Source organism: Solea senegalensis, linkage group LG12 (genome assembly GCF_019176455.1).
Source record: "Solea senegalensis isolate Sse05_10M linkage group LG12, IFAPA_SoseM_1, whole genome shotgun sequence".
Taxonomy (NCBI): Eukaryota; Metazoa; Chordata; class Actinopteri; order Pleuronectiformes; family Soleidae; genus Solea; species Solea senegalensis.
Window position 1 is genome coordinate 10,780,926 of NC_058032.1, and position 22,401 is coordinate 10,803,326.

The 22,401-nt window shown below is 40.4% G+C and overlaps 1 protein-coding gene across 7 annotated transcripts in view; it reads right to left on the reverse strand.

Moving 5' to 3' along the window:
- The window catches only part of LOC122778031 (protocadherin alpha-C2-like), a 158,645-nt gene that overhangs the window by 132,536 nt on the left and 3,708 nt on the right, over window positions 1-22,401 (reverse strand). Inside the window, exons 1-2 of one of the 7 annotated variants that reach the window (XM_044039582.1) lie at window positions 13,971-16,473; window positions 12,849-12,954 (exon numbers count right to left, since the gene is read on the reverse strand). The exons of 1 other annotated variant lie outside the window; for it this stretch is intronic. In XM_044039582.1, the coding sequence (XP_043895517.1) occupies window positions 12,913-12,954; window positions 13,971-16,316 (2,388 nt within the window). In that variant the 5' untranslated portion in view covers window positions 16,317-16,473 and the 3' untranslated portion in view covers window positions 12,849-12,912. Of the gene's footprint in view, window positions 1-734; window positions 3,099-4,014; window positions 6,436-7,168; window positions 9,533-10,543; window positions 12,955-13,970; window positions 16,474-22,401 lie in introns of those variants that run through there. 5 more of the 7 variants (XM_044039575.1, XM_044039577.1, XM_044039572.1 and 2 more) reach the window with 5 other exon arrangements.

The following is a 22,401-nucleotide window of genomic DNA, read 5'->3' on the forward strand; positions in this document are numbered from 1 at the left end:
GGTCTGTGAGGGTTGGGATAAATTTGTAATGGTTTCACTATTTAACAGTGACACTCAGAGGTTAGAAAGGGAAATACACGTGCTTTGAGGCGTGAGAACAGAAACTCTCAAAGATACATTTTCAAAGGATTTTAAAATGATAACATTTCTGATCATAAATCTGAGTGACGAGTATCTGTAGGCCCTCTCATGACAAGGATTTCACAGAACTCTAGGCTATTGCAACTTAGAAGAATCAGATTATGAAACACATGCATGCTGCTCAAAAATTAATATAAATACTGAAACTCTTAATAACTTCCCACTAAGTGAATATTTGGAGTGTTCTGAGACCCAGCTTCCCACATACAGTTTCAACTCTGCTTTTTCTCAACAGTTATTCTTTTTTTCCAGCACCATGGACAGAGATTCCTATCTGTTCTTGTCCATGCAGAATTTTCGGTTTACAGTGGCTGAGCAATTTTATGTTTATCATTCACATTCCACATGGCAAAGGCTGTACGTTTGTATGACCGTGGCGAGGTACACAGTGTAGCCATGTCCAGCTTTTTGCTTCTTTTATCTATCTGTGCCACGTGTAACCAAACAGCCTTCATATTAAATCAGACAATACATCATTCAAAGCGTTTGGATTCCATTTTGTCATTTAGACACAATGAGAATAGTATGAGCACATCTTAAACAAGGAAATCAAGTTGTTTGCTCATAAATATGTATAATTGTTTAGGTCTTACCTCTCCAGACATTCCTCTCCTGTCAGGAAGCACTAGTGTATTCGCATGGCTTCCTGGGACTATAGTAGATCCTATACTCATCCTTGGTCCAACTAACATGTACCGTTTGTCTCCAGATCTGTACTGGATGCTGTGGCACAGTGTTCCATCATAATTAGCCTCTTGTAGATATTTAGAAGTATAGTCTGTGGTCTTTGAACACTGCATTGCAATCAACACAATGATACTGATGAGAAAAAGAGCTGAAACTGAGCCCAAAGTTATCATCAGGTAAAAAGTCACATTAGTGTCCTCGTCTGCTTTTGTTGAACTTTTAACATCAGAAGCTGCAAAAGCTTCTTTGGGCTCCACAACTTTGACAATGACAGTAGCTGTTGCTGAGAGTGAAACGTTCCCATTGTCTTTGACCAGTATGACCAGTTTATGCTCAGCCTCGTCTGTCTCTGTGAATGGACGTAGTGTTTTGATCTGTCCTGTATAGCGGTCCAAAGTAAAGAGACTGTGCTCAGTTACTTCCTGCAGTGAAAACAGTAACCAGCCGTTATATCCTATATCAGCGTCATAGGCTCTGACTTTAGTCACCACGTATCCCGCGTTCACATTGCGGGGAATCTCCTCCACACCTTCAGCAGAACCGTTGGAGCTGACTGGATACAGGATGACTGGAGCGTTGTCGTTCTGATCCAGAATGAACACGTTCACAGTGACGTTGCTGCTCAGTGACGGAGTTCCAGAATCTGACGCAACAACGTGGAACTGGAAAGTTTTCAGTGTTTCAAAGTCAAAACTTTTCAGAGATGAAATGTGACCATTGTCGGAATTTATACTGAGAAAAGACATTATTTCGTTTTGATTTCCTCCTCTCTTGATATCATACGAAACTGCTGCGTTTTCATTCAAATCATAGTCTGTCGCGCTTACAGAGAATATCGACTTCCCTGCAATGTTATTTTCTGCAAGATAAAACTCTAAAGTGGTTTGCAGAAAATGTGGACTATTGTCATTTACATCTGATATCTGAATGTTCAGAGTTTTAAATGTAGATAAAGGAGGTTCACCATAGTCAGTAGCTTTTATTGTTATTTCATATTGCGGGACACGTTCTCGATCCAAAAAATCTCGAGTAACAACTGAGTATGTGTTCTCCTTATATGAAGGTTTTAATTCAAAGGGTACGTCATTTGTTATTTGGGAAATCATTTTTCCATTTAGACCAGAGTCTTTGTCTTTCACACTCAGAAGCGAAACAACGGTGCCAGGTTTTGAATCCTCAGACACTGTATCTGACAGTGATGTTATTTCTATTTCCGGTGGATTATCGTTGACGTCTTTTACCTTTATAATAACCCTACACTCACCTGTCAGTGGAGGGGTTCCTTTATCGAATGCCTCCACATCCAGTTCATACATATCTTTCTCCTCATAGTCCACTGCACCTGTTACTTTAATTTCTCCAGTTAATTTGTTCAGTTCAAAGATGTCATACACCTTCTGCCACAAGGTTTTTCCAAGCCTGTACTCAACTTCACCATTATTACCTTCATCTAAATCTGTCGCATTCATTCTAAACACTGAAGTGCCCACAGGGACATTTTCTTGTATTGAAATTTCGTACAACTCCTGACTGAATACTGGGCGATTATCATTACTGTCCAGAACAATAATGGAAACATTTAATGTGTCTGATCTTGGAGGTTTGCCTCCATCAACTGCAGTAACCAGTAACGTATGTGTGTTATTTTGTTCTCTGTCCAACGATTTCTTTAGCACTAAAAATGGTATCTTTCCCGCATCACTTTGACGAATATTTACTTCAAAATGTCCATTTGACGTCAGAGTGTATGTGCGAATGGAGTTAATTCCAGCATCAGGATCATGAGCAGTGTGCAGCTGAAATCGCTTTCCTGGTAACGTTTGCTCCGCTATTTCAAATGTCTGTTCTTTTTTAGGAAAACTAGGAGAATGGTCATTCACATCAGTAATTTCCACAACGACATAGTGTATTTCCAACGGGTTTTCAACTAGAATCTTGAGCTCCATTACACAAGCACCGCTGCCCTGACAAAGCGCCTCCCTGTCAATGTGATTACTGACGTACAGTGCCCCATTATTCTGGTTTACATCAAAAATAGCATCCTCACTTCCAGACACAACGCGGAACCGGCGATCAGTCAACAAAGTGATGTCAAGGCCAAGATCCTTTGCAACGTTTCCAATAACAGTTCCATCTTTAACCTCCTCAGGAATAGAGTATCGTATTTGTGCGGAAGCCTGTTTTCCAGAAAGCAAGTGTAGCGTAACACACAAAAACACCCAGTGGTGATTCGTTCCACGCGTGTTTACATCCATTTCCTCGGCAACAAAATACACGTATATCAGTCCTGTGAAAAGCGCATATTTGTAGAGCACCGACGTGTTTTTGTCGGTCAGCGAGCTTGATTCAACTGATGATTGCTCCTGTAAGATGGCAAACAAAAGGTCTGTGAGGGGTGGGATAAAGTCGGTACTGGTTTCACTATATAACAGTGACACTCAGAGGTTAGAAAGGGAAATACACTTATGATCTTTCTAAAAAAAATGTGCTTACTGGTTTCAGAACAGAAACTAAACTCTCAAAGAGACATTTTCAAAGAATTCCAAAATTCAGTCTGAGTCACATTTACAGCAATCATGAGTATTTGTAGGCCTTCTCATGACAACGATTTCCCAGAGCTACTTCAACGTAGAACAATCAAACTATTAAACACGTGCATGCTGCTCAAACATTAATACAAACACTGCTATTGTTAATAACTTCCCTGTAAGTGAATATTAGGAATATTGCGAACCAGCTACCTACATACAGTTTAAACAATGCTTTCCTCAAGAGTTAATGTTTTTTTCAGCACCATGGACAGAGATTACCGTATTTCCCTGTCCATGCAGATTTTTCGGTTTGCGGTGGAAGCGCAATTTCATGTCTACCATATTCATTCACATCACACGCGGCAAAGGCTGTATTTATATGACCAAGGCAAAGCGCCCATTATATCCGTGTCTGGCTTATTGCTACTTCAGTCTTTCATTAGTATGTCCCATGTGTAACCAAAAAGCCGTCATAATCAACCAGACAATACGTGATTCAATACGTTTAAACCGTATTTTCAGAATAAATATGGGGATTCAAATTCGTAATGTAGTTACACAAAGAAAATACTTTGAGCAAACCTTTACAAAAAAAGAAGCAGATGAAATAATAAAGTTGTTTACTCATGAATATGTATAATTGTTTAGGTCTTACCTCACCAGATGTTCCTCTTCTGTCAGGAAGCACGAGTGTGTTCGCATGACTTCCTGGGACTATAGTAGATCCTATACTCATCCTTGGTCCAACTAACATGTACCGTTTGTCTCCAGATCTGTACTGGATGCTGTGACACAGTGTTCCATCATAATTAGCCTCTTGTAGATATTTAGAAGTATAGTCTGTGGTCTTTGAACACTGCATTGCAATCAACACAATGATACTGATGAGAAAAAGAGCTGAAACTGAGCCCAAAGTTATCATCAGGTAAAAAGTCACATTAGTGTCCTCGTCTGCTTTTGTTGAACTTTTAACATCAGAAGCTGCAAAAGCTTCTTTGGGCTCCACAACTTTGACAATGACAGTAGCTGTTGCTGAGAGGGAAACGTTCCCATTGTCTTTGACCAGTATGACCAGTTTATGCTCAGCCTCGTCTGTCTCTGTGAATGGACGTAGTGTTTTGATCTGTCCTGTATAGCGGTCCAAAGTAAAGAGACTGTGCTCAGTGACTTCCTGCAGTGAAAAAAGTAACCAGCCGTTATATCCTATATCAGCGTCATAGGCTCTGACTTTAGTCACCACGTATCCTGCGTTCACATTGCGGGGAATCTCCTCCACACCTTCAGCAGAACCGTTCGAGCTGACTGGATACAGGATGACTGGAGCGTTGTCGTTCTGATCCAGAATGAACACGTTCACTGTGACGTTGCTGCTCAGTGACGGAGTTCCAGAATCTGACGCAACGACGTGGAAGTGGAAAGTTTTCAGTGTTTCAAAGTCAAAACTTTTCAGCGCGACAATGTGACCGTTATCAGAATTTATATTCAAAAAAGATGCCATGTCTTTATGACCGCCTTCCCCTCCAATTATACGGTAGGACACTGCCGCGTTTTCATTTAAATCTCTGTCAAATGCACTTACAGAAAATATCGATGCGCCTGGAACATTGTTTTCCAATAAATATAAGTCAAAGGGATTCTGCGAAAACTCCGGCATGTTGTCATTTACATCGGACACTTCAATACTCAGAGTTTTGACAGTGGAAAGTGGAAGCTCACCACAGTCGGTGGCCGTTATTGAAATGTCATAACGTGACACACTTTCTCTGTCCAATTTTTCTTTTGTCACTAATGAATACATATTTTCTTTAAATGATGGCTTTAGTTCAAATGGTACATTTCCCATTAACTTCAATACGACTTTTCCATTCATGCCAGAATCTATGTCCGTTACACTAATAAGAGAAATCACTGTACCAGGTTTTGAATCTTCTGGGACCAGGTTGGATATTGATGTCACCTCTATCTCTGGTGTATTGTCATTCATATCTTTAATCTTTATCAAAACTCTGCAGTCTGTGGTCATCGGTGGTTGACCTTTGTCAGAGGCTTGAACGTCTAACTTGAAAACATCAGCCGCCTCATAGTCAATTTTTCCTTTAACTCGGATTTCGCCTGTACTTCGGTCGAGACTAAATAGCTCCAACACCTTAGAATTAATATCACCGCCGAAGTCATACTCGACCTCTCCATTAATTCCCTCATCAAGGTCAGTTGCTTGGACTTTTATGACAACTGTATTTAAATCAACATTTTCTTGTAACATCACAGAATAAACCTCTTTCGAAAAACTTGGCCTGTTATCATTGTTGTCGAGAACCTTTACTATAAGATTAAGATTTGCAGATTTCGGTGGTGTCCCTCCGTCTATAGCCGTTAAAATCAGGCTGTGGTTTGTTTTTTGCTCCCGGTCCAAGTGTCTTTGTAAAACTAAAAAGGGGATTTTATCCTCTCCCCTGTCACGAATTTCTAGATTGAAATTATCATTTTGACTCAGTTTATATCGCTGAACGGAATTTATTCCAACATCAGGATCACGAGCACCCGGCAACTGAAATCGTGCCCCTGGTGATGTCGTTTCAGCGATTTCAATCACCTTTTCTTTCTCGGTAAAACTCGGTACATGGTCGTTTGCATCCGTTATTTCCACTGTGACATAATGGATCTCTAGTGGATTTTCAACAACGATTTTCAGATCGATTGAGCAGACATTTCTATCGCACAGTCGTTCGCGGTCGAGATTCTTGTGAACAAACAAAACCCCATTGTTCGGGTTTACCTCAAATAGCGCGTCCTGAGCTCCGGATACAATGCGAAATCGCCTGTTTGTTAAAGTACTGACGTCCAGGCCCAAATCTTTTGCCACGTTTCCGACAATTGATCCCACTTTGACTTCCTCCAGGGTGGAGTATTTTATCTGAGCGTAGATCAGCTCTCCAAAGCAAAACAGCAGGGAGCAAAGCAGTGGACAAGAGCAAGACATCATTTTGAATTTTTGTCCCTTTTCTCCTTTGGTGTAATCATTTAAAATGATATCCACGAATATCTTCTTCTTGAAACACTCCTACTGTGCAGCGATTACATCTCAAACATGTACGTCCACGTTGGAAATCCGTAACGACCATAGTCTTTGTGCCCGAACAGAAAAAAAAAACTGCCTTTGAAAGGGGTAGAGTCTATTTTACCTGATGGCTTAGCTATTCCCTTCTGTAACGCTGACACCCAGTGGACTATTGAGTGATGTACATTTGCTATGAAGGACTTAAAAAACACGACTGTTTAACAAATGTTTCTTTCCTCTCGCCTATAAGACCTCAAATAAAATAAATTATCAGAGGTCAGTATGCTCGAAATAGTGCAAGACTTCATAGCTTCAAATATTCTACAATTTCTAGAAAGGTGGAGAAGATGCATTCAGATTCGTGAAACATGCATAAGTTACAACACCAGATGTTGCCACGATAATCACAAATATTTATGAATCCAAAAACGATATGCATCAAAACTACCATTCTCATTTGGAAACCACTTCAGGGACACCGAGCGTGATTCACCATCAGCACCATGGAGAGCGACCCCGACACTCCACGGTATAGCTTTTCCCAAGGAATAGCCCAAAAAGTATGCTTAGTAAATACACGACTGAAACTGAATTCCAAACTTGTAGTTTGACCAATAATACCACCATAATAACGGACACTTCAGAACTTTAGACAGCTAGTAGAAGACAGATTTGAGGAACATTGTTAAGATTTAAATGAAAAAAATAATATATAACACACATATAAATTGAAATACAAATACAATCTTACCTCTCCAGATGTCCCTCTTCTGTCAGGGAGTACTAGTGTATTTGCATGGCTTCCTGGGACTATAGTAGATCCTATACTCATCCTGGGTCCAACTAACATGTACCGTTTGTCTCCAGATCTGTACTGGATGCTGTGACACAGTGTTCCATCATAATTCGTCTCTGGCAGATATTTAGAAGTATATTCGGTGGTCTTTGAACACTGCATTGCAATCAACACAATGATACTGATGAGAAAAAGAGCTGAAACTGAGCCCAAAGTTATCATCAGGTAAAAAGTCACATTAGTGTCCTCGTCTGCTTTTGTTGAACTTTTAACATCAGAAGCTGCAAACGCTTCTTTGGGCTCCACAACTTTGACAATGACAGTAGCTGTTGCTGAGAGTGAAACGTTCCCATTGTCTTTGACCAGTATGACCAGTTTATGCTCAGCCTCGTCTGTCTCTGTGAATGGACGTAGTGTTTTGATCTGTCCTGTATAGCGGTCCAAAGTAAAGAGACTGTGCTCAGTGACTTCCTGCAGTGAAAACAGTAACCAGCCGTTATATCCTATATCAGCGTCATAGGCTCTGACTTTAGTCACCACGTATCCTGCGTTCACATTGCGGGGAATCTCCTCCACACCTTCAGCAGAACCGTTGGAGCTGACTGGATACAGGATGACTGGAGCGTTGTCGTTCTGATCCAGAATGAATACGTTCACAGTGACGTTACTGCTCAGTGACGGAGTTCCCGAATCTGAGGCAACAACGTGGAACTGGAAAGTTTTCAGTCTTTCAAAGTCGAACCTTTTTAACGCGGATATTTGTCCATTTTCAGGATTTACATTTAGCAGAGACGTTATGTCGCTTTGACTCCCTTCTCTGACAATGTTATATACAATTACTGCATTGTCATTCAAATCATTGTCCGTTGCACTGACGGAGAATAATGACTTTCCGACAACATTATTTTCCAGCATGTAAAACTGCAATGGGTTTTTGGTAAATTGTGGACTGTTGTCGTTTACGTCTGATATTTGAATATTCAGAGTTTTAGAGGTTGACAAAGGAGGTTCACCACAGTCAGCAGCTTTTATTGTTATTTCATACTGTGACACCTGCTCTCGATCCAAAACGTCCTTAGTAATTACTGAGTATATGTTCTCTTTGTATGATGGCTGTAACTTAAAAGGTACATCTGATGTTATGCTTACAATAATTTTTCCATTTACACCAGAGTCTTTGTCTCGCACACTGAGAAGTGAGATCACCGTGCCAGGTTTCGAGTCCTCGCCCACTGTATCTGACAGTGAAGTCACTTCAATTTCCGGAGGATTATCGTTAACGTCTTTTATCTTAATAATGACCCTACACTCACCTGTCAGTGGAGGTGTACCTTTATCGGATGCTTCAATGTCAAGTTTATAAATGTCATTTTCTTCATAGTCCACTATTCCTTTTATTCTAATCACTCCAGATGATTTATCCAATTCAAACACCTCATAGACTTTTTTCTTTAGTGTTTTTCCAAGATTGTATTCAATTTCTCCATTTGCTCCTTCATCTGGATCGGTTGCGTTTATTTTTAATACTGACGTACCGACAGGAACATTTTCTTGTATTTCAATCTGGTAAATCTCCTGACTGAATACAGGGCGATTGTCATTACTATCAAGGACGATAATAGAAACATTCAGTGTGCCTGATCTCGGGGGTTTACCTCCATCACTAGCTGTAACAAACAGTAAATGTTTGCCCGTTTGCTCTCTATCCAATGACCTTTTAAGAACTAAAAATGGGATTTTATCTTCATCGCTTTGACGTATGTCTATTTCAAAATGTTGATTTGACGTTAAGGAGTACGTACGAATAGAGTTGATTCCAGCGTCGGGGTCACGAGCAGTGTGCAACTGAAATCGCTTTCCTGGTAACGTGTGCTCTGCTATTTCAAATATCTGCTCCTTTTCAGGAAAACTGGGAGCATGATCATTAACGTCAGTAATTTCCACAATGACATAGTGTATTTCCAAGGGGTTTTCAACAAGGATCTTGAGCTCCATTAGACAAACACCGCTGCCCTGACAAAGCTCCTCCCTGTCGATTTTCGTATGAACAAACAGAGCCCCATTGTCCTGGTTTACCGCAAAAAACGTATCCTTAGATTCAGAAACAACACGGAACCGTCGGTCTGACAAAGTGGCGATGTCAAGACCAAGATCCTTCGCAGCATTTCCAACAACAGTTCCGTCCTTTACCTCTTCTGGGATTGAGTACCGGATTTCTGCCGTAGCCCATTTTCCAAAAAACAGCATGAAAGCGAGGTATGAAGAAAAACAGGTTCTCTGCGCTCCTGTTTTTTTCCTCATCATTTTCCAGCAAATTTTACCCACACAGTATCCCGCTATTGCAAGGAATTGTATCTATATGTCCGACCTACTGTATAGTATCTCGCACATTTTCAAATATAGCAAGATAGTGGCGAGGTTGACTCAACTGCTTCTATCAGAGAGCAGACAAAAGCTCTGTGAGGGGAGGGACAGTTTATGTTACGAGATCTCAATGCAGGCTAATACTGACACCCAGAGGCTTGGGCAACTTCAAGCATATTCATCATCCAATGTATGAGAAAAACAAACCACCGGTTGTGCTGCTGTACAATCCAATATGTCGAACTTTTATGAGCTCGGTCAAAGTCTTCACATTATATGACAATTGTGGAAACGAGGAAGCACTACAGTCGTTTATTTGTGAACTACAGTATATTGTTTTGCATAAATATAAATAAGGGAATGAACCACAGGGAAATTTTCATTGGACCTTTTACCTCAAGCAAATACCCAATCCATATAACTCACAGACAACAACACAATGTTGTTAACCTTTTTAGAAGCCAGATAAATAAATAAATAAATAAATAAATAAATAAAAAAAGATAATAAGAAGCTGTTTGTACAAGTACGGGTTCCCATACTGAATTATCATGTATCACAACAAACAAAAAACAACAACAGTATTTCCCAACCAGGGAAAAGGACGCCTTTAAATTGGATGGCAGGAGAAAAAAACTAGGTTTGAATGTGATGTTAATCAGTTTACATGTGATTGAAAATGAAAATGATGAACAAATGATAACTGAAAGGTGGAAAAACAAAACACATGGGTAACTATTTGATGTAAAACCAAATATATATATATATATTTACAATTTTACAAAGCTGTGCGTCTTGCCCAACTATTTGCATTACATACTTTATGATATACTGTATTATTTACTTAAGTTAACATAAAAAACAACTTTAACCATCTATTATATGAAGGCATGTGTGTAAATATATGCTGTTGATGCCATTAAAACAATAGCAAAGCAATGTATCACGATAGTTTTAAGCTCTTACCTCCCCAGATGTTCCTCTCCTGTCAGGTAAAACCAATGTATTCGCATGACTTCCTGGGACTAAAGTAGATCCTATACTCATCCTTGGTCCAACTAACATGTACCGTTTGTCTCCAGATCTGTACTGGATGCTGTGGCACAGTGTTCCATCATAGTTAGCCTCTTGTAGATATTTAGAAGTATAGTTTGTGGTCTTTGAACACTGCATTGCAATCAACACAATGATACTGATGAGAAAAAGAGCTGAAACTGAGCCCAAAGTTATCATCAGGTAAAAAGTCACATTAGTGTCCTCATCTGCTTTTGTTGAACTTTTAACATCAGAAGCTGCAAAAGCTTCTTTGGGCTCCACAACTTTGACAATGACAGTAGCTGTTGCTGAGAGTGAAATGTTCCCATTGTCTTTGACCAGTATGACCAGTTTATGCTCAGCCTCGTCTGTCTCTGTGAATGGACGTAGTGTTTTGATCTGTCCTGTATAGCGGTCCAAAGTAAAGAGACTGTGCTCAGTGACTTCCTGCAGTGAAAACAGTAACCAGCCGTTATATCCTAGATCAGCGTCATAGGCTCTGACTTTAGTCACCACGTATCCTGCGTTCACATTGCGGGGAATCTCCTCCACACCTTGAGCAGAACCGTTCGAGCTGACTGGATACAGGATGACTGGAGCGTTGTCGTTCTGATCCAGAATGAACACGTTCACAGTGACGTTGCTGCTCAGTGACGGAGTTCCAGAATCTGACGCAATAACGTGGAACTGGAACGTTTTCAGTGTTTCAAAGTCAAAACTTTTTAACGCAGATATTTGTCCATTGTCTGAATTGATGTTTAAAAATGCCACGTTTTTTACTTGACTGTTGTCATCTCTCACAATGGAATATGCTACAACTGCGTTTTCATTTAAATCTTTATCTGAAGCCGTGACAGAGAATATTTGGTGACCTGGCACGTTATTTTCTACCAGATAAAGTTCAAGTGGATTCTGTAAAAATTCTGGATTGTTATCATTAACATCTGAAACATCAATAGTCAGAGTTTTAAATGTAGATAAAGGAGGCTGCCCACAGTCTATAGCTGTTAGTTTGATATCATAATGTGAAACTGATTCTCGATCCAAACGAGTTTTTAAAACTAACGAGTACATATTATCCTGAAATGACGGTTTTAACTCGAAAGGGGCGTTATCTGAGAGACTACATATTACTTTGCCGTTTAAACCGGAGTCTCTGTCGCTAATACTAATGAGAGAAACCACAGTGCCAGGTTTTGCGTCTTCATTTACCATATTTGACAGGGATGTAACTTCTATTTCTGGTTTGTTGTCATTTTCATCGACAACTTTGATTATCACCCTACAATCAGTGCTAAGTGGGGGTTGTCCTTTGTCAGTGGCGTGGACATTTAATTTATAAACTTCAACCTTTTCAAAGTCAATTTCTCCCCTAACTCGGATTTCTCCAGTGTTTTTGTCTAAGAAAAAGGTGTCATATATTTTACGGTCAATTTTACCACCAAAAACATATTCAATTTCTCCATTTGCACCTTCATCTATATCAGTCGCCTTTACTGTAATTACCTTGGTGTCAGTATTGACATTTTCTGGTATTGTCACTGAATATGTATCTTGACTAAATATTGGATGGTTATCATTTGAATCAAGGACTATGACTGAGACATTAAGATTCCCTGATCTCGGTGGATTTCCACCATCAACTGCTGTCAGAACCAGTTTATGCTCATGATGCTTTTCCCGATCGAGAGACTTTTGTAATACTAAGAATGGTATCTTGTCCTCTCCTGTCTCTCGAATTTGTATACTAAAATGTTCGTTGTGATTGAGTTTATAAACACGTACTGTATTCATGCCAATATCTGGATCGTGGGCTGTTGGAAATTGAAAGCGCTTGCCAGGTAGCGTGGACTCCGCTAATTCTAATAAATACTCGTCCTCCTGAAAGCTCGGTGAGTTATCATTTTCATCGAGGATTTCTACAGCCACGTAATGTATTTCCATGGGATTCTCAGCGACCATTTTCAGGTTTATTAAACATGATGAAACATCCTCACAGAGCTTCTCCCTGTCGATGTTTCCAAGCACAAACAGAACGCCATTGTCCGGATTTATTTCAAATTGAGAATCCTCTGCTCCCGAGACGATACGAACGCGCCTTTCCTTCAATGAGCCGATGTCCAGTCCAAGATCTTTGGCGACATTTCCAACAATAGATCCCACTTTCACTTCCTCTGGAACTGAATATTTGATCTGAGCTGAAACCCGCATCGCGCAGCTCAGTATCAAAGAATAACGGACGGCCACCCACCATACGATTCCTCGTCTTTGTCCCATTGTCTCAGCTCACAGTGATATCGTTATTGAATCCTCTTTCGGGTTCTCGTGAAACGGATTTTCACCTAAGACACAAAATACACTTCGGGAATGTGTCTCATGTTGTTCTTTCATTAGCTTCTGAAACGGTAACACTCGTCTGGGTTGTAGAATACTACCCACTCCGTCGACCAGAACAAAAACCTCACTGAAAGAGGCAGGGCCAACTCTATAACACAACAGTGTGTGCTGATAAGACACTGACACCTTGTGGACGGAGAACATTTCTGCCTATTTCCTGGTTAAAATAAACTCCAAACAAAATAAAACACAGAAATCAAAGAAGATGATAGTATATTTATAATTACAGTAGCCTAATAATTACAAACGTACATATATGTGCCAAAGCAGTCTGTACTGTCTTACATTTATTTTCGTAAGAAAAAGCTGTTTTCTCATAAATGTATCCAGAAGAGACGAACCGATAAATTAAAGAGGTACCTGGAAGGGCGTTGGCAATGCACATTCATGGAATCACGAAATGTTGACAAGATGTGTTGATATTTCTAAAACACTTAGGTGGTGCGTGAGACACTCCGATGTACGTGAAAACGCATACCATGTGTATGAATGCCATATAGCATTTTAGTGAAATTGACACTTTTCCCTTAAAGAGAAATGATTCTTTCACCTAAATGAAGCGCCACTTCGTATCAGCACCATGGACAGCGCCGTTGATTTTTGCCGCAACAAAATTTGTATGATTTCCTTTTTGAACAGCTTGGACATATTGCTAATGAATGCTCGTCCAAAATAAACTAAATCCAAACCTTAATATTGCACTGATTACTAGCATCATCCCAGACGTCTGGACCCTGTTAAACACATTTTTTATATATTTATTTAATCGGACATTTATCGCCCTTATATTGAAAAAGCATAACATCTTTCAATTTTTTAACCAAAACTTAACATGTTTTCCATTTTGAATGAAGTCAATGTTTTAGGATTGTTTAGGAATATTTGATCCAAATACAACAACTTGGCTCATTCTCTATGGGTGAAAATAATGTCTTCAGTTGAAATAGGAGCATTGTCTTACCTCTCCAGATGTTCCTCTCCTGTCAGGGAGCACGAGTGTATTCGCATGACTTCCTGGGACTATAGTAGATCCTATACTCATCCTGGGTCCAACTAACATGTATCGTTTGTCTCCAGATCTGTACTGGATACTGTGACACAGTGTTCCATCATAATTCGTCTCGGGCAGATATTTAGAAGTATATTCTGTGGACTTTGAACACTGCATTGCAATCAACACAATGATACTGATGAGAAAAAGAGCTGAAACTGAGCCCAAAGTTATCATCAGGTAAAAAGTCACATTAGTGTCCTCATCAGCTTTTGTTGAACTTTTAACATCAGAAGCTGCAAAAGCTTCTTTGGGCTCCACAACTTTGACAATGACAGTAGCTGTTGCTGACAGTGAAATGTTCCCATTGTCTTTGACCAGTATGACCAGTTTATGCTCAGCCTCGTCTGTCTCTGTGAATGGACGTAGTGTTTTGATCTGTCCTGTATAGCGGTCCAAAGTAAAGAGACTGTGCTCAGTGACTTCCTGCAGTGAAAACAGTAACCAGCCGTTATATCCTATATCAGCGTCATAGGCTCTGACTTTAGTCACCATGTATCCTGCGTTCACATTGCGAGGAATCTCCTCCACACCTTCAGCAGAACCGTTGGAGCTGACTGGATACAGGATGACTGGAGCGTTGTCGTTCTGATCCAGAATGAACACGTGCACAGTGACGTTGCTGCTCAGTGACGGAGTTCCAGAATCTGACGCAATAACGTGGAACCGGAACGTTTTCAGTGTTTCAAAGTCAAAACTTTTTAACGCAGATATTTGTCCATTGTCTGAATTGATGTTTAAAAATGCTACGTTTTTTACTTGACTGTTGTCCTCTCTCACAATGGAATATGTTAAGACTGCGTTTTCATTTAAATCTTTATCTGAAGCAGTGACAGAAAATATTTGGTGACCTGGCACGTTATTTTCTACCAGGTAAAGTTCAAGTGGATTGTGTAAAAATTCTGGATTGTTATCATTAACATCTGAAACATCAATAGTCAGAGTTTTAAATGTAGATAAAGGAGGCTGCCCGCAGTCTGTAGCTGTTAGTTTGATATCATAATGTGAAACTGATTCTCGATCCAAACGAGTTTTTAAAACTAACGAGTACATATTATCCTGAAATGACGGTTTTAACTCGAAAGGCACGTTATCTGAGAGACTACATATTACTTTGCCGTTTAAACCGGAGTCTTTGTCGCTAATACTAATGAGAGAAACCACAGTGCCAGGTTTTGCGTCTTCATTTACCATATTTGACAGGGATGTAACTTCTATTTCTGGTTTGTTGTCGTTTTCGTCAACAACTTTGATGATCACCCTGCAATCAGTGCTAAGTGGGGGTTGTCCTTTGTCAGTGGCGTGGACATCTAACTTATAAACGTCAATCATCTCATAGTCTATTTGACCTTTTACTTTAATTTCACCGGTGTTTTTGTCTAAAACAAACGTGTCATATATTTTATGGTCAAGTTCGATTCCAAACAAATATTCAATTTCTCTATTTACACCCTCATCTATATCCGTCGCCTTTACTGTAATTACACTTGTGCCAGTGTTGACATTTTCAGGTACTGTTATTGAATACACTTCTTGGCCAAATACTGGATGGTTATCGTTTGAATCGAGAACTATGACTGACACGTTAAGATTCCCTGATCTCGGTGGATTTCCACCATCAACTGCTGTCAAGATCAATTCATGCTCATGATGCTTTTCCCGATCAAGAGACTTTTCTAAAACTAAGAATGGTATCTTGTCATCTCCCCTCTCTCTAATTTGTATACTAAAATACTCATTGTGGTTTAATTTATACACACGTACTGAATTAGTGCCAATGTCTGGATCTCGAGCAGTTGGTAACTGGAAGCGTTTACCAGGAGCAGTGGACTCTGAAATTTCAAGATTTTTTTCCTCCTCTTGAAAGCTCGGTGAGTTATCATTTACGTCAAGGATTTCTACAGCCACGTAATGTATTTCCATTGGGTTCTCTGCGACCATTTTCAGGTTTATTAAACATGATGTTACGTCCTCACAGAGCTTCTCTCTGTCGATGTGTTTATGCACAAGCAGCACGCCATTGTTCTGATGTACATTAAAAAGATCATCTTCGGTTCCTGAGACAATACGGAAACGTCTTTCTTCCAATGAGCCGATGTCCAGTCCTAGATCCTTGGCGACATTTCCAACAATAGATCCCACCTTTACTTCCTCTGGAATTGAATATTTGATCTGAGCTGAAACCCGCAAGGCGCAGCTCAGCATCACAGAAAAGCGGAAGGCCACCCACCGTAGGATTCCTCGTCTTTGTCCCATCGTTTCAGCCCACAGTGCTTTTGTTATTAAATCCAACTGCGAGTCCCTATGGAACGGAAAATCACCTTGGACACGATGTACACCATGGGAAGTTGATCATTACCGTCTATTTTTTCTACAGCTGCTGTAATAATACCACGTATTTGAGCTGAAAATCATCCTGTCTCGTCTGTCGACCAGAACAAAACCACTCTGTGGGCAGGGTTTAACCATTTAACACTGCAGCGTTTGCTGATATGACACTGACACCTAGTGGACACAGTATATTATGGTCTTCTTTTGAAGCAATAGCGACATAAATGAAAATACCATCTCGTGTTCGTTAATTCTAGTTTGCTAATTCGGTATTATTTACAGCCTGCTAGTTTTTCTAAATGCAGTTACCACAGTTGTTCATTTTGAATAAATACATTTTCTTCCATACATTGTACATTTGTTCCGTTTATTGCTTTGTCGTGATGCAGTGTTAGTTAGTTGCTCATGTTCGACTGAATGTAGTTTAATGGACATACATTAAGTCATGTTTACGTTCTGTGGATGGGACTTAAAGTACACCACTCCAATGAAAGCTGGATTGGCCAAAAAGATCCAGATTCCCTTCAGGACAATTAGTCACTGTCAGCACCATGGACAGCGATATAAAACATAAATTATTTGCCGCAAACATACAGTCACCAGTCCCTATAGCAAACTATCTGCATTATTTTTTTTGAGCCTCCAATACTATTTATCTGCATTACGCAGTTGTTTTGTGGTAATGCAATTTTAGTTAAATAGTTACAGTTCACTGCTACAACATAGTTTAAGCTTCTGCGAATTGGCTTCCATAAAGTACAGAACTCCGTGGGAATAATTAATGATTCCTGTCAATAGGTGCACAAGATATATCCAGATGTTAAAAAAGCACTATAAAGTTGTGAATAACAATACACTTAGTGAGTCATCATAACCGCAGTACAAATGCAAATAACAATGAAATTCCATAATGCTTTCAAATGAAAATATGATTGTTTCGCTCAAAACAGCAAAGTGCGACTCTTTGTCAGCACCATGGATATCTTGCGAAACATGCCGTGTTTTTTCGCAGTTCCCCCGTGACTCAACGCAACACGAATTCTATTCCCAACTTGAAAATTATCACAATGACATAAACCAATACAGCTACACTTTAGCGCCATAAAAATGAAAGAAGAAAGCAATGAGGCATCGACAACACTTGAATAATAAAGACGGAAACATTTCAAAACATGCTCTGGGTGTAATAAATACTAATTGTTCTCAGTTGTAAATTAACTTGAAAATATAATCTTACCTCTCCAGGTGTCCCTCTCCTGTCAGGAAGCACGAGTGTATTCGCATGGCTTCCTGGGACTATAGTAGATCCTATACTCATCCTTGGTCCAACTAACATGTACCGTTTGTCTCCAGATCTGTATTGGATGCTGTGGCACAGTGTTCCATCATAATTGGCCTCTTGTAGATATTTAGAAGTATATTCTGTGGTCTTTGAACACTGCATTGCAATCAACACAATGATACTGATGAGAAAAAGAGCTGAAACTGAGCCCAAAGTTATCATCAGGTAAAAAGTCACATTAGTGTCCTCATCTGCTTTTGTTGAACTTTTAACATCAGAAGCTGCAAAAGCTTCTTTGGGCTCCACAACTTTGACAATGACAGTAGCTGTTGCTGAGAGTGAAACGTTCCCATTGTCTTTGACCAGTATGACCAGTTTATGCTCAGCCTCGTCTGTCTCTGTGAATGGACGTAGTGTTTTGATCTGTCCTGTATAGCGGTCCAAAGTAAAGAGACTGTGCTCAGTGACTTCCTGCAGTGAAAACAGTAACCAGCCGTTATATCCTATATCAGCGTCATAGGCTCTGACTTTAGTCACCACGTATCCTGCGTTCACATTGCGGGGAATCTCCTCCACACCTTCAGCAGAACCGTTCGAGCTGACTGGATACAGGATGACTGGAGCGTTGTCGTTCTGATCCAGAATGAACACGTTCACTGTGAGGTTGCTGCTCAGTGATGGAGTACCAGAATCTGACGCAACAACGTGGAACTGAAAAGTTTTCAGTGTTTCAAAGTCAAAACTTTTTAACGCGGATATCTGTCCATTTTCGATGTTTACATTCAGGAAAGACGCCATATCACCACGTGACCCATCACCTCGCACTATATGATACGTCAGGGCCGCATTTTCATTCAGATCATGATCAACAGCGGTCACAGAAAATATCGACGCACCTGGGGCATTGTTTTCCACCAAATAAAGTTCAAATGGATTCTGACTAAAAATCGGTCTGTTATCGTTTACATCTGACACCTGAACACGCAAGGTTTTTACAGAGGAAAGTGAAGGTTCACCACAGTCGGTAGCTGTTATTGTGATGTCATACTGGGACACCGTTTCTCGATCCAATCGCCCTTTTGTGACAAGAGAATACATGTTCTCCTCGATTGATGGTGTCAAATCAAATGGAACATTACCCAGGATTTTACAAATAACTTTCCCATTAACTCCCGAATCTCTGTCTGTGACACTAATGAGAGAGATAACAGTGCCTGACTTTGAGTCCTCGGGGACAGCATTGGATAATGATGTCACTTCAATTTCTGGCTTATTATCGTTCACATCTTTAATTTTTATCACTAGTCTACTTTCGGCTGTCCAGGGTATGTGACCCTTATCCGAAGCCTGCAAGTCTAGTCTGTAAATCTCTGTGTCCTCGAAGTCCACAAATCCCTTCACTCGTATCTCACCAGTGACAGTGTCCAATTCAAATGTGTCGTACACTTTCTTTTTTTGTGTTTTTCCAAAAGTGTATTCAACTTCACTATTCAAACCTTCATCCAAATCTGTAGCGTTCAGTTGGATTACCAGAGTTCCTATCGGGACATTTTCATCTAATGAAACACTGTATATATCTTTGCTGAACAAGGGGCGATTGTCATTAACATCTACTACAATAATCGTTAAATTAAGTGTCCCAGATTTGGACGGACTCCCCCCATCGACAGCGGTTAATACTAAACGATGACGTGCCTTCTGCTCCCGGTCCAAAGGCTTTTTCAGCACTAAAAACGGTATCTTATCACCTTCGCTCTCTCTCACTTCTGTATCAAAAAAATCAGTTGGGTGAAGTTTATATAACCGAACCGAATGTGTACCGACATCAGGGTCTCGAGCGGCATGGATTTGGAAACGAGTTCCTGTGGGAGCGTGCTCTGCTATTTCCAGCCTCTGCTCGTTTTCTGGAAAAGTCGGTGAATGGTCATTAACGTCCGTGATTTCAACGCTAACGTAATTTATTTCCAATGGATTTTCAACAACAATTTTGAGATTTATCAAACAAACCTTGGTTCCATCACAGAGTTCTTCGCGGTCCATAATTTTCCCAACATACAACACTCCATTGTTCTGATTTAACTCGAACAGAGCGTGATTTGGACCCGAAACAATACGAAAGCGTCTGTCTGACAAAGTGCTGGTATCAAGCCCTAAATCCTTAGCAACATTTCCAACAGTAGATCCCACTTGCACTTCTTCTGGAACAGTATATCTTAGCTGCGCCAAAATCCGCTCCTCAAAGCACAGCAACAGAATTCCCGTAACCCACCAGCGGTTCATCCAGTGCCTTTGTCCTCGTTCTCCCATTGTGAAGCAAAAAACAGCGTCTTTCTCTGAAGTGTTTAAGCGATCCAGCTGTTCTGCGAACCAGTCAAATTAAATCCATTGCATACTTCTTAAACAGAATCACAGATATTCATTTAAACTGCTTATTCTCAAACGTGATGCATAAGCCACGATATGTACAGTGGAAACATTCCACCTCCATCAGAGAATGTCCAGGGAGGGGCAGGGCCTGTCTGGGAGGGCATGACAAGAATTTTCTATGTCACACTGACACCATCTGGCCACGTTGCTTTAGTGCGTTACAAAATCAGATCTGTTTAACATCCCTACTCCTTTTAGAGTCGCATACTGTACTACACATACACATACTACTGTACTTAGCAAATAGAAGAAGCAAGTAGGAGAAGACAAGGGATGAGCTGTATGAACATTACCGTCACTCTGAAGGAATCTTTGCTTTTTTACACCAGCCCTCATTCAGGGTGTGGCTCATCTTTGTGTCACGTTATTCTTCAAGTTCAAGCTATGTTGAATTAAATAACTGAGGTACAACAGAATGAGGCAAAGACTATTAAGAAATACATATTAAACTAGGGTTGAAATTTCAGCACCACGGACAGCGTTTTGTACACTAGTCAAAAGAACCGAAACAAAATGAAACAAATATTAAGTCAGGTGGGAAAGTCGAAATGGAAACATGGTCTTACCTCTCCAGATGTTCCTCTCCTGTCAGGAAGCACGAGTGTATTCGCATGGCTTCCTGGGACTATAGTAGATCCTATACTCATCCTGGGTCCAACTAACATGTACCGTTTGTCTCCAGATCTGTACTGGATGCTGTGACACAGTGTTCCATCATAATTCGTCTCTGGCAGATATTTAGAAGTATATTCTGTGGTCTTTGAACACTGCATTGCAATCAACACAATGATACTGATGAGAAAAAGAGCTGAAACTGAGCCCAAAGTTATCATCAGGTAAAAAGTCACATTAGTGTCCTCATCTGCTTTTGTTGAACTTTTAACATCAGAAGCTGCAAAAGCTTCTTTGGGCTCCACAACTTTGACAATGACAGTAGCTGTTGCTGAGAGTGAAACGTTCCCATTGTCTTTGACCAGTATGACCAGTTTATGCTCAGCCTCGTCTGTCTCTGTGAATGGACGTAGTGTTTTGATCTGTCCTGTATAGCGGTCCAAAGTAAAGAGACTGTGCTCAGTGACTTCCTGCAGTGAAAACAGTAACCAGCCGTTATATCCTATATCAGCGTCATAGGCTCTGACTTTAGTCACCACGTATCCTGCGTTCACATTGCGGGGAATCTCTTCCACACCTTCAGCAGAACCATTCGAGCTGACTGGATACAGGATGACTGGAGCGTTGTCGTTCTGATCCAGAATGAACACGTCCACTGTGACGTTGCTGCTCAGTGACGGAGTTCCAGAATCTGACGCAACAACGTGGAACTGAAAAGTTTTCAGTGTTTCAAAGTCAAAACTTTTTAACGCGGATATCTGTCCATTTTCCGAATTCACATTTAGGAAAGACGCCATATCACCACGTGACCCATCACCTCGCACTATATGATACGTCAGGGCCGCATTTTCATTCAGATCATGATCAACAGCGGTCACAGAAAATATCGACGCACCTGGGGCATTGTTTTCCACCAAATAAAGTTCAAATGGATTCTGACTAAAAATCGGTCTGTTATCGTTTACATCTGACACCTGAACACGCAAGTTTTTTACAGAGGAAAGTGAAGGTTCACCACAGTCATTAGCTGTTATTGTGATGTCATACTGGGACACCGTTTCTCGATCCAATCGCCCTTTTGTGACAAGAGAATACATGTTCTCCTCGATTGATGGTGTCAAATCAAATGGAACATTACCCAGTATTTTACAAATAACTTTCCCATTAACTCCCGAATCTCTGTCTGTGACACTAATGAGAGAGATAACAGTGCCTGACTTTGAGTCCTCGAGGACAACGTTGGATAATGATGTCACTTCAATTTCTGGCTTATTATCGTTCACATCTTTAATTTTTATCACAACTCTACTTTCGGCTGTCCAGGGTAATTGACCCTTATCTGAAGCCTGCAAGTCTAGTCTGTAAATCTCTGTGTCCTCGAAGTCCACATATCCCTTCACTCGTATCTCACCAGTGACAGTGTCCAATTCAAATGTTTCCTGCACTTTCTTTTTTTGTGTTTTTCCAAATGTGTATTCAATTTCACTATTCAAACCTTCATCCAAATCTGTAGCGTTCAGCTGGATTACCAGAGTTCCTATCGGGACATTTTCATCTAATGACACACTATATGTATCACTGCTGAACACAGGGCGATTGTCATTTGCATCAAGCACAGTGATAGTTAAATTAAGTGTCCCAGATTTGGACGGACTCCCCCCATCGATAGCGGTTAATACTAAACGATGA